Here is a 14085-nt window from a genome sequence, read left to right as displayed (position 1 = left end):
CTTCAAGCCTGTTTCTCCCACCAGCTCATTCCCTCCACCGGTCTTAACTATCTTTATCTCCTTCCCTGGAGCTGCGCATTAGTGACGCCACTCAATACATTCCCATCGTGGTTCTGTCGGACGCTGGGCTCAATGGCGACCGGCCCGCCTGTCTACCAGACACTGGGCTCAATATTACCAGGCCCAAACTCTCCCAGCAGCTGCTCCATGTAAAGAGAGCAGGGTCAGAAAATCCATTTCAGCAGAGCGAGAACAGAAACTCAATATAAGCCAATGACCAGCGAGATATTGAGACATCAGCGTTTCATATCGGATCAGTGCTCTTTAATACGTATCAGGTATTAGAGAGTCAGAATCTCCAAAAAAGGCCTTTGGGAAGGTGCTGGGAAAGGGCCGTGCCGATGCACTTCTCACTTCCTAGTTATTCCTAAGGTAAAATATGAGGTGTTATGTGTGTTAAAGCATCTAATTTATTGTCGGTGACCACATTCCCATTACTCTAATATGCCGATCGTTCCCATCCACACCTAGTTCCGCTAAACTCTTGAAAAGCACCCAAACGGGAGCGAGGAACAGGAATTTATGACCCTATGCAAGTCCCTTTCTGCATCTGCATTGACCAGACGAAGTGGCTTCCTTCTCAGGTGCCTGTAGATGTAGATAAACAGAATCAGCGTTGGCCAGGCGTGAAGTCACTGGGCCGAAACGCTCCGTCTGCAGGTCCACAGGCCCACGACGAGCCCCGATAACCACCGTAAATCCATCCCTGTCGACACTCGGACCCACACCGGGACAAAAGCAGCCTTGTAAAACTTTCAGCTACAGTTAAACACTCGAGAGATATATGGAAAGAAAAGGTGCCCGGTGTGCCAGACGGGATGGAGTGTATCTGGGAGAAGGAAACTGAAGGAAAGTGGCTTCATTTGAAGATAAACATACAGTATTCCCAGAAATCTTCACACAAATGTGCCACGTCCTGCTATAGTTAACCACACAAACTCCACCAATCCACATTAAGGTACATACTAAGGTAAATAATTCGACTTCATTAAAGTAGAAATGCATTGTTTGCCAAAGGAAGACACAAAATGTCTTTAAAATCTCAATAAATAGCAATACATATGCAATAAATATGCAATAAATAGCTATGCCTCTGAATGGCTTTTAATTCTGCTGACGCCAATTAGACCAAGCACTGAAAAGTTGCAAATAAAACAGATTATTAGAGCATGTTTTACAAGAAAATCCATTTTGCAGTCGTTCTACTTCAAAATAGCACATTTAATTCAATGTGTTACTTGCTGTTTCTTTGTAATTATTTGTGAAATTTACTAGCAATTTCAAAGTGGATATTGTTTTAAAGTAAATCCTATATTTATTTATTTTCAGTGTGCAGACTATTGGATAAAAAAAAAAGTATGAAATAAAACTAAATAAAAGTAGTGATAATCCTACTAACTTCAAGTAATGGTAATATGTCAAAAAAGTTTGATTTATTGTAAAGAATTACTTCATTCCAATGAACTAGTTAAAAAAATAAATAATCTGAAGCAAAATATTTAATTTAATCAAAAACTGGTCTGATCGCAAAAACAAATTATATAATACTTAAAAACATACTGGCCGCGTTAAATAGCTTCAACGTGATTAACTACTTTTTGCCGTTCACACCAAGAACGATAACTATATAAGGATAACTATAGAAATATATTAGTCTGCAGTTTTGTCCTTTGCTCGACCTCTTTAAAGCAGGATGGATTCTGATTGGCTGTCAATATTTATAAAATCGTTCTGAAAGTGATTCCAACTTTATCGTTTCTCTGTGCCATTGCAGTAATGGTTGTGGTGTGGATCTGCTATTTTAGATCTATATCTTTATCTTTATTGTTACAGATATCATCCTTGGTGTGAACGGGCCTTAAAGCAGCTTTCCTCACACTAATAATAAACATGTCAAGCCAGAATGTCAAATCAAACTTATATTTACAATAAGGAACTTTAAGAAGGAAATTTCTTTGAGAATTGCAAGCGTGTACATGGATAGTGATACCGATAGAGAGGGTTACACACAAACGATCTGATAAACCGATACCACAGAGAGATACGGGTAAATCCTCATGTGTGTGTGTGTGTGTGTGTGTGTGTGTGTGTGCACTGCTAGATGAAAAAGGCCACAAACACGCAAAACCCAGCCCGCATATGTTACTACATATGTTGACATGTCCTTCAACTTTGCATATGGCATCTTGATAAAAGCAAATGCAAATGGAATATGCAACATATAATTAAATGTACATGCAAATGTACATCGGAAAACATACACATGTACAAAGTCACGCTGACAATGTGATGATGTTCGAACAGCTCTGTCCAGCTGAGATTACCGTGCAAAAGCAGATGTTTGATTGTTAGTGATCGGTGCAGCGATTATTGGACGCAACTGCTTTACTCGGATGTGAAGTCGACTGCTGATGTTATTGTAAGGAAAAAAATTAATTAAAAAGTGACAGTTCATGATGTGTCCAAAATAAGTAAAGTCAAGGAAGGACTTGTTGCTAAGGGATGAAAGGCGGAGTTTAACTTGCCTGTCAATCAAGTTCTACATGAAATGAGAAAGAAATTAAATGCATTACACTTATGTTTTTATATGGGCTAAAATAACCGGCATCACATTTTAAAACATCGGCAATGACAGCAAGTGAAGTGCATGTTAACTCATGCACATAAAGACATCTCCAGTACACTACATCCTTATGATCGCTTTCTGCCAGGACTTTTACAGGCTTTTCCCAAATCACGGAAGTGACGTTGACTTTGTCCGGGTTAGCGGTAGCATTAGCCGTCAGGCAAGTGTTATTTAAATAAACTCCTGATGTACTTACAAACTTTCCAATGCCTCGTTTTATGAGTACAGAACCTATTTGTACTACTGTAGAAGTTTGGTCCATTCTGGGCATTATTAGTGCGGTAATTTACCAGATACAGCCTTGGATCCATTAGCGCCTGCACTAAGACATTCGGCTGATATCTCTAAATAAGCTCTAACTTTAATAATGTTCAACCACGGGGAAGAAAGGCTTCTGGGGGGTGTTTGGCTCGAGGTCATGGTGAAAAGGACCGAAGGTTGATTTTACTCTGAACCATCCCTTTAATAATAGAATAAAGGTTGCTTATTTATATTTATGTGGCCTTTGCCTCGTCTTTGAGATGTTACATCGAGGCTGTTCACATGTGCTCAAGAAGAAACATGCATCGGGTGCGACTGATAAACTTCCTGTGTTAACTGAAAGCGCTCGCACACACACACACACACACACACACATACACACACATCAAGATGCATGAGAAACAGACAGTCAGGAAACTGAAATGAGCAACTGCGAAAGAAAAAAAGCAACCAGACCTCATAACCTCATTAACATCACCTTTAGAAATGATCCCACGGCAGGATCTAGAATAAACTGCGCATTTAAAACACTAAAACATTTAGAAATAATAATAAACAGAAGTGAGACTTATGTCAAGAGTTGACTTCTTTCTCTCTAGCTCTAAATTTGTTCACAATAATTATTTTATTATATATTTTTTTTAATTTAATTTAATGTAATTTTTACATTTAATTTAATTTAATTTTAAGTTATTACAGGATCATTGGTCATTCACAACTTTCAATTACAGTAAGAATGAAGTTGATAAACAAATTTTAATTAGCTGACAAACCAACAAGCAAACAAGCTGAAATGAGACTCTCAAGCAACCAGACCTCATAACCTCATTAACATCATCTTTAGAAATGATCTAGAATAAAAAAACAAGCATTTTCAACGCACGTTTTAAAACACTAAAACAGTAAGAAGTGATTTTGAGTTAGAAGAGCCAATTAGCTGAGCAGAATATACAGAATCTGTGAAGAGAAGAGGACGTCACTTCAGACCGGCTAAATGAGTCAGTTTAACCAAACCAGGGTAATTTCCATTCACCTTTAACCCCCCGTCATTTCAGTACAAGAGAGAACCTAAAGCATCATCTTTGGGCCTCAGCTGTGAACTCACACACCCACAGGCATCAAAAGCAGCGCTTCAGAAACTCTACGCAGCCTCCGACGAGAGGGAAAGTCCAGAGCTGCGAGGTCGGACCACTACTGCATAACAATGAAATAGAATAATATTAACAGAAAACAGAACTGAGATTTAGACCAAGAGTGGTCATGGAATGAAGAAGCTCGAAATTTGTTAACTTTCAGTGCTTAAACAAAATGCTCAAAGCTAAAAGGATTATTTGTGCATTAAAGGTGAAACATCATGAATCATGTAACACTTCAGTTATAGTGTAACCATCATGTAACCAGCATCATGCTATTCCTGGATCTCTTTCTATTTTTCTATTTTATTTTACAGAACCATGTTCCTGCAGAACTTTCAGTAAGGACTGAACTTAAACAAAAAGCTAAAAGTATTATTTGTGCATTAAAGGTGAAACATTTTTTGGTAACACTTTACAATAAGGTTCATTAGTGATGAAGTATTAGTAATGAACTAATAATGAACTGCACTTATACAGCATTTGTTCATCTTTGTTAATGTTAATTTCAACATTTACTAATACTTTATTAAAATCTTGTTAACATTAGTTAATGCACTGTGAACTAACATGAACAAACAATGAACAGCTTTATTTTTATTAACTAACATTAACAAAGATTAACAAAAACAGTAATAAATGTATTGCTCATTGTTAGTTCATGATAGTTAATGCATTAACTAATGTTTAATAAAGGAACCTTATTGTAAAGTGTTACCCATTTTTTTTAAACAGCATCATGTAACAAGAATTTCCCAAGAAAGAAGTAAAAGTGCCAATGCATAATTTGAATGAAGTCAGTCTTGTTGTATTTACTGGTTTATCTTATTTTACATGCTTTTCCTGGATCTCAGTCATCAAACTCAACACCAGCACGCTTTTACTTCACGAATGCAAGTCGGCTCGTCTCTGAAGCTTTCAAAGAACGTCTTTCCAGACATCAACTTCATTACTCTATAGAGGGTTCATCGTTCAACGCGACCTCTTCAACTGTTAAAGCATAAGCAAAAGTGCAAAGCTCGTCATAAAATAAAAAAACAATCAAACTAACAACCTCTTAAACCATTAAAGCAATATTCTGTAAGTTAGTTTCACCCTGCATAAAAAACAGTGCAAAAACCGAAAAGTTTTCAAACTAACATCGTAGACGAGAGGAGAGCGCCCTTTTCCTCCAGCTGGAAAACCCGTTGGAGTCCAGCGTGCAGTGGCTGGTTGAATGAGGTTAACCAGTGAAGTACTCAGTAACCCACAGACCTGTGGTTTTCAGATTCAGCCACAAGATTTCAGTACTCCACTGACACGGCAAACCAGCTTCGTCATTTTTTTGCGCAAACATCGGCGTCGACGGAGATAAGAGCGTGCACAGAAACATCGGCTCGGACACTCACCCCTGGAGAAGCACGACTGGTAAGACGAGAAGCTTTCGAAGATGCTGTTGGAGGCCATCGCGAGCGGCTGCTTCTCCTCCTCTTCGTCGTCAGAATCCAGCGCTTCCAACTTGATCTGCTCCCGAATTTTGAAGGGCTCCCGGTTTTGCCCTGCAAAGAGGAAAAAATACATGCATGACGACGCGCAAGAGGTTTCGCCCGAACGCCACCCCCTGATCCCCGAACCCCGACATGCAGTACACACCCACACCCGGGAACCCGTGGTCACCCTGAGCCGGTCCAGACAGGCGGTTCGGTCCTGGGATTCTGTGCATGGTTCACAGACACGGGCGACTGCGATCGGTGGTCAGCCTGTGGTTGACTGATGCTTACCCTTGTGCAAAAGAGCAGGAGCGCAAACGTGTCGCTGTGGTTTTTCCGGCGAATTGTCTGTTTCACACGCTGACATCAACACGTATCCTCCCTCCCCCTCGTTGCTCTTCAGTCCCTCTCGTCTATCTTTATCTGGCAGATCTCTAGTGCCTAGAGAGCCGTGACCGGTCGCAGACTTGGTTTGTGGTTGTGGCGGCCCACAGAAAAAGCTTCTCCCTTAGATAGACGACAAGTTTAACTGTTCCCCACAACTGAAGAAAAAAAAAAGAAAAGCATCCGAGTGTCATTGGGCCGTTCAGGTCACATGCTCCAGCAGATTTCATTCGGACTTTTTTCTGCAGAGGTTTTTGTTCTGTGTGATCTGGCGTTTGGGCCGGTCTATCAAACCTCCACCTGTTGGCATTTTCTTGAAAAGGAGGAAATAGATGAGGTCTGTTTCAATTGTAAGAGCGTGCGAGCTCAACAGAGGGGGGTTGAAAGTGAGTAGGTAAGAACACAGAACAGCCAAAGCGTGTGTGTGTGTGTGTGTGTCAGAGTTTGTGTACGAGAGCAAGGCGAGTCACGCTGCATAAGTTAAAGCATGCAAATCCATCTTCACCAGAGGACACAATTAGTCCTGTGTCTCAGACGCCATAAAGGCTCTGCCGATCGTCAAAATTTACATGATGCCTTTCGTTTCAGCTTCATCTGCCGGTTCTGCAAGACAAACAGAAAACAAAAGGCAGTGTGTTTACTGACAATCTCACGCATTGTGACCACTTGTTTGACCTTAAATTTTCAGTATCCACTCAGAATTATGTATAAAATGTTCACATACTGTATACAGTGGGGCAAAAAGACATGTAACTGCATTTGAAAAAAAAATCCAAGAAAATAGTGTTGTTTCTTTGCAGATGTCACTTGGTTTGATGATTTGTCACCTAACGCCTAATGTGTAACTCAAGTGTCCAAATCATTTTAAGTACATCTGATATTCAATTACAATGAAAATTAAGTGGCATATTTGATGATCAAGAGCCAACAAGTAATTTGAAAGTGCATTGTAATAATAAATGATTATATATTTTTTTAATAATAATTGCAAAAAGCTTTTCTATGCATCATCAGGCTGTGAATGACTGCATTACCGACTGCTTCAAATCGGAGACTTCATAATGCATTTTTCATGTTACATGGTGCCTTACATATCATTTCAAAGTGTTGATTCTGCAGGACAAACAGAAAATGTAATGCAGAGCATTTACTGACAATAAACTATTGTTATGACTAGTTTGGTCTAAATAACTTCAGTATCTAGTCAGAAATATTTACAAAGATAACACATATACAGTGAGATAAGAAGGCATTTAAGCCACACTTAAAATACATTGCATTAAATATCAAATCAAAAAACAAAAGTGAAGTTCTGTCACATACTGTATTTTGATGTCTATTGCAATGACTTTCATATCTTTTTAAGTGCAACTGACATTCAATTAAAGTGAAAATGAAATGTCATATTAGATGACCGAGAGCCAAAAAGTTATTTTAAAAGAATTGCACAAACATATTCCCTGTGAATGATGGCATTACCTGCTTCAAATCGTAGACTTCATTATGTGTTTTGCATGTTGCATGGCGCCGTTCATATCATTTCAATCTGCTGATTCTGCATGAGACACAATATAAGAGTGTTTACCAACAATAAACTCTCATAATATCCAAATTTCACTTTTACTGCATCATCTCACAAGCAAATACATTGAACGTTCATTGACATAATATTTATGAGTAAAATATTTTCCTTTCCCAAAACGATTGCATTACCTGGATCAAATCAAAACTCCATTATGCGTCTTGCATGACGGGCGTCAGCATAATTGCAGGACTCATTACCGTCTCACCTGTCCTTAATAAAGGCATTGCATTACACGTGCCAGAGGGTCATGATATCACGCAAGACTCTTGCCTATCATGCAACTGATTAGGACGTTTTATTTTGTCCAAAGAACAGAAACGCCCCCCCGCAACCCCTCAAGCACCCATTATCTCGTAGCCACACACCTGCGTCCACCTCCAGCTTAGACGGCCCCAAATTGGCACATGTACACCTGCATCACGCCTCCAGCACATGCCAAACACACACACACCTGTGTCCTGGCGGTCCTCGAACCGTTTGGACGGGAGGTTTGGGAGTGGTGGGCGGAGTGCTTTAGGTGCTATCCAGATGCTATCCCTCCCAAACCCGGAGTCAGATTTCACCCCCGCATCCAGACACACTTACAGACGACAGTGTTGTAGAATTCAGTGTTTTGAATTCCGAAAAAATTAAGGTTCCAAAAAGGCTTTGATTTGTGCAGGATTTGCTTTGATGTTTTGTTATATAATGCAATGGGGAGATTTTTACCGATTGATAATCCGATCCAAGTTATATGATTCCAGACCTAGAACCAATGTTATGGTCTGAAGAACATATGTAACCCTGGACTACAAGACCAGTCACATGGGTCAATTTTTTGAAATTGAGATGTATACATCACCTGAAAACTGAATACATAAGCTTCTCATTGATGTATGGTTTGTTAGGATAGGACAATATTTGGCTGAGATACAACTATTGAAAATCTGGAATCTGAGGGTGCAAAAAAATCGAAACATTGAGAAAATCTCCTTTAAAGTTGTGCATTTATGTTGGCGATTGTGCTGCATTCACTCACAAACATAAATGTTTTATATATTTACGAAAGGAAATTTACTAAATATCTTCATGGAACATGATCTTTACTTAATATCCTAATGATTTTTGGCATAAAAGAAAAATCAATAATTTTGAACCATACAATGTATTGTTGGCTATTGCCACAAATATACCCGTGTGACTCGTGACTGGTGACATGATCCAGGGCCACATAAGACATCAAGAACTGGAATTGGTTCTTAATCAGGGGCTGAATTTACAAAAACGTTCTTAAGAAAAAAGGGTCACGCTTTAGATTTAGATTTTATTAACTATGACTTTTGCCTCAATAAACTCCTAATTACCGCTTATTAATAGTTTAGTTTAGATATTGGGTAGGATTAAAGGATGTAGAATATGGTCATGCAGAATAAGGCATTAATATGTGCTTTATAAGTAATAAACAGACAATATCTTAGTAATATGCATGATAATACGCAACTACTTAATAGTGAGAATTGGACCCTAAACTAAAGTGTTACTGAAAAAAGTTCTCAAAAGTTGAGTTAAGACTATTCCTAAATGCAATTCTTCAAAAATTAGGTAACACTTTATTTTAAAGTGATTACACAAACTTACTATAGTAATAACAACAAATTATGCATAATTACAAGTAACTAACCTTAAACCAAACCCTAACCGTAACTCTATAATAAGTACATGTAGTAAATTAAGTACTTATTTGAGTAAGTACAATGTAACTACGTCACCTTAAAATAAAGTGTAACCAAAAATTATTTTGCCAATGTTTTCTTAAGAACATCATATTCTTTTTCTTAAGGAGAAAATGTCAGGCTTTGGTGTTACTGCATTTGATATCGCATTACTGTAGGTTCATGCCGAAGTCTCGCTGAGCAACTCAACTCGGTCGCAGATTACCGTACCAGATAATCATAATAAGCGCATTCACTCAGAATCATGTTTTTTAATGAAGAGTTTTTAAATGTTTTTGTTTTTTGGGCGGGGGTGCTGAATTTTGTGCCGAAAATGATGAAATTAAAGAACGAGGACCCTATTTTAGTCATTTTTGTAGAGTTGTTACTGATTTTCAAATTTAGCAAAAAGTCACTTCACTTTATAACCGTAACTTTATAACATGATCAAACATTGGTGTCACTTCAGAGCACTCATGTACATCCCTTGTACTAGTAATATATAAAGAGTTCAGATGCAAAAGCCTCTAAGTGCCATTTGAATTTTTCTTCTAGAATGATCATTTTTATCAAGCTTGTATATTTAAGTTCAGTAATTTCACTTAAATGACAATTAATAGGTAATTTTCATTGCCATTTAAGTGAAATTACTTAATTTAAATATACAAGCTTGATAAAAATGATCATTCTAGAAGAAAAATTCAGATGGCACTTAGAGGCTTTTGCATCTGAACTCTTTATATATAATGTATATAACAAATAGGGTTTATAACAAATATATATATATTACTGTGCACTACTTACTGCACAAGATTTGAGATTTACAATATAACACATTATATATATATATATATAATGTTTTATATTGTAAATCTCAAATCTAAACAACCCAGTAAATTAATTACCTTTGCAGATTTAAGTTTATCCAAACTTTAAGAGGTTATTTACAATATAAAACTACACATTTAGAAGTGTAGAAATGCGATTTGTACCTGAAGCTCTTAAATCAAGGGACACGTGTCCTGGATTTCCTCGTGTGGATGTTGACAGTGAATCAAACCGCTTTCACACTTTTCATTTGGCAACAGAGAAAAGAAGAGAAACAGCATTTTTATGAGCACCAACCCTAAAGAACCTTCAATTTATGGGATGTAAAAATCAAGGGTTCAGAAAACATTGAATGTGTTCTTACAAGAGTATAGAGCTGAGAAAGGTGAGTAGGAGGGCAGTCTAGTGAATCTCTTATTTATTTATTTTATTTGATGTCTGGGATACACAGCTGTCCTACACACACACACACACACACACACACATCTCCTGCTGTGTTCCCATCGCATCATGGAACTGAATATCTTCATCCCTGAGAAAAACACTCCTCGTTTCATTGGCCGGAGACATTCCTGCATGTCCATCCGTGTATCTTTAAGACCAGAAAGAGAAAGAGTAAATAAGCTTTAAGTGGTCAATAACATAGTAACCCACATTGTTTTGACACTTTTGCACAATAAATGAATGGATGGATGAACAAATAAATAAATAAATAATGCTTGTTGGTGCCTCTTATAATTATGCCTTTCAATAATTTTTTTAGATGATTTAATCATTTAAGCTTTGAGTTTAACACTGCTAATTTCAGTAGTTACTTTAAAGGTGATTTAAAAATCTTAAATCATGACATTTAATTTATGATGATTTAAATAATAAAAACATAAATGTGTGTCTAGACAGGATGAATCATTAGAATGAAGAATGATAAGAATCACAGACACATTACAGTAATGACAAACTGGGTGTGGAAATTTTCATGGAAATAATGTTACAATGCAGAAAATCATTTATTAAACAGTTCCTTATAATTCCTCCGCAATAAACATGTCAGAATTTTTTTAAAAGGGAACAGATGTTTCATCTGCCTCTGGTTTAAGTTAAGATATAAAAACAGGGACTTTCCTTGCACGCTCATTCTGTGGATAAAGACTCTAGTCATGATGAATATAATTATTAAACCCTGAGTCACGTCAGGCCAGGAGATCAGCAACAGGAGGAAAGGAGACGAGAAGGTGTGAGTGGGGTTTGCCTCGGCGCTGAAGCTCGAGCAGAGACAGAAGCAGGACACTTGCTGCGTAAGAAATGCATGTTTTCACAGATTCGCGTTTTTGAAGTTTACACGGAGATGATAACTTTTTTTTCAAGCTTGCACCTGAACCAGTTTCAAGGCTTGCGTTCTCGAGCCACCAGGCACTGTTGTTGTGTGAATGAATGGGCCGGAGCGCATTAAGGGTTTTCTGTTAGAGCGGTGTCGTGTTAGCGGCCCACAAGTTAATAACTAATGATCTTTACAACGGAAGTGAATCATTCAAAACTAACTTTAGCTGGACAATAACTTTATTCTAGAGCTGCTGTAAAGCCTAAACAATCTCTGTTACTGTAATTTCCTATTGTATAATTTACTGTTATTACTATGGTAAGTACATATGTTACATGTAACAAGGACACCGTAAAATAAAGTGTTACCAAACAATCTATATTGATAAACGCGCTATATAAATGAAGGTGACTTATCTTGAGACTTGACGAGACTTAACAAGACTTGAGACTTGACGAGACTTAACAAGACTTGAGACTTGACTTGAGACTTGACGAGACTTAACAAGACTTGAGACTTGACGAGACTTGAGACTTGACTTATCTTGAGACTTGACAAGACTTAGCAAGACTTGAGACTTGACGAGACTTGAGACTTGACGAGACTTGAGACTTGACTTATCTTGAGACTTGACTTATCTTGAGACTTGACGAGACTTGAGACTTGACGAGACTTGAAACTTGACAAGACTTGAGTCTTGACTTATCTTGAGACTTGACAAGACTTGATTTATCTTGAGATTTGACTTATCTTGAGACTTGACGAGACTTGACAAGACTTGAGTCTTGACTTATCTTGAGACTTGACGAGACTTGACTTATCTTGAGACTTGACGAGACTTGACGAGACTTGACTTATCTTGAGACTTGACGAGACTTGAGACATGACGAGACTTGAGACTTGACGAGACTTGACTTATCTTGAGACTTGACTTGAGACTTGACGCCTGGTTCAGATTACACAATTTTTTGTCTGTTACGATAGTCACTGCGTCAGATTACACGATTTTGACTCCTAAAATCTTGTTGTGTCGTTGACAAGAAACATGTCAGATTACACACTGCTTTCCTACTAGTCATCGTGTGCCGTCTCACACACACACATTCACCCGCACACATACACACTCACTCACACACACACACACACACACACACTCACTCACTCACTCACTCACTCACTCACTCACTCACTCACTCACTCACTCGCTCACTCGCTCTTTCCAACCAGTCATTGTGTGCCGTCTCACACACACACACACTCACCCGCACACATACACACGCACGCGGTGTTTGGTGTTTTAAGCCCCCAACGGCGCCTTCCAGGCAGCGAGGGGATGGGTAGGTTTAAGATTGAGGGTAGGGTTAGCTGCCTCTAAGGAGCCACTGGGGGCTTAAAACACCATCGAGCTACGCACGCACTCACTCACTCACACACTCGACGGAACCCGTCGGGGAGGACCGATTTTTTTTTTTAAACATGATAGTCTTTTTATGGTGATGTCGTGAAACATCGCAGCTGTGTCGTCGGTTGTCGCCCACTATGACACACTATACAAGATGAAACGATCGAATCTTGCGTCCCGATGCCCGTTGTTGTTTACGAAACCCCACAACTGTCACGGAATGGTGAATTAGTGAAGAGAGGATTCAAGTGCAGGAAACGAAGGCATTTTAATAAGTAATCAAAATACAACAAAACTACAACAAAAACTCCCCGTAGGGGAAAACAAGACAGGCATCTGGCATAACTGGAAACACAAGGGAACATAGAACAACGAACCAGCACAGGACTGCAAACACAGGGAGACTAAATAGGGAAGCAAAGAAAAGAGGGTAACGAGGAAAGCAAGTGGGGCAAATTAATCAATAATCAGGTAACAAGATGGGAGGGGCTAGACAATTGACAGGAGAGCACATGGCACAAGGAAATACATGACAAGCCATGTGCTCACAACAAACCAGACTATACACAAACACATGACAAACCGGGAATGCCAGAGCTCTGTCACCAACCCAAGATGTAACCCAAACAGAAGTGACAGAACTCTGACAACAACATCCTACGTCAAACGGATCGGGCCAAAATCGGGGTAAAATCGTGTAATCTGAACCAGGCATGAGACTTGACTTGACGAGACTTGACTTGACCTCCAATTTCAGTGATTTTATGGAGTTTTGCGGGAGTCAGTGAGGGAAGTGTAGAGATATGCAGGAACGAACAGAGGGAAAAACACCTGCTGATATTCCCACTGCTGGAGGAGGATGATTCAGGACACAAACACGATCGCAGTCAGACAGACTGAACAGCAAACTGTGAGAAATCCCCTCCCGATCGACCTCTGTTCCTGTCAGTCCAGCACCAGTCCTCCTCTGCACTTTCACATGACCACTATCACACAGCAATCACTGCTGAGTCACGAACCGGCCTGGAGAATCTATGAGACGTTCACCAGTGTTAGAAAATAACCCACTCAGCAACAGTTACGCTACAACAAAATCTTACATTTCAGAAATACGATTGTCATACTTCTAAGCCCAACCTTATGGAAGCTTGTTTCCGCCACAGAGTGAAAAATAAAAAAGGTAATTGCGACTTTTTAATCTCACAATTCTGACTTTTTATCTCAGAGTTACGTGATATAAAGTCGCAATTGCAGGTTATAAAGTCAGAATTATGAGATATAAACTCGAAATTGCGAGAAATATACTTGAAATTCTGACTTTTTTTTTC

At 38.8% G+C, this 14085-nt stretch overlaps 1 protein-coding gene across 3 annotated transcripts in view; it reads right to left on the bottom strand.

The window, feature by feature from the left end:
* Window positions 1–6284, bottom strand: part of runx1 (RUNX family transcription factor 1) — a 72785-nt gene extending 66501 nt beyond the window's left edge. Inside the window, exons 1-2 of one of the 3 annotated variants that reach the window (XM_084105817.1) lie at window positions 5841–6284; window positions 5469–5618 (exon numbers count right to left, since the gene is read on the bottom strand). In XM_084105817.1, coding sequence (XP_083961943.1) covers window positions 5469–5618; window positions 5841–5916 — 226 coding nt within the window. In that variant the 5' untranslated portion in view covers window positions 5917–6284. Of the gene's footprint in view, window positions 1–5468; window positions 5619–5712 lie in introns of all 3 variants that reach the window. The other 2 variants (XM_084105815.1, XM_084105816.1) reach the window with 2 other exon arrangements.
* Window positions 6285–14085: the final 7801 nt, after the last annotated feature.

This window comes from Abramis brama (assembly GCF_963993115.1).
Source record: "Abramis brama genome assembly, chromosome: 2".
Taxonomy (NCBI): Eukaryota; Metazoa; Chordata; class Actinopteri; order Cypriniformes; family Leuciscidae; genus Abramis; species Abramis brama.
Note: the sequence above shows the minus strand (reverse complement) of the source record. Positions and strands in the feature narration are given on the sequence as shown.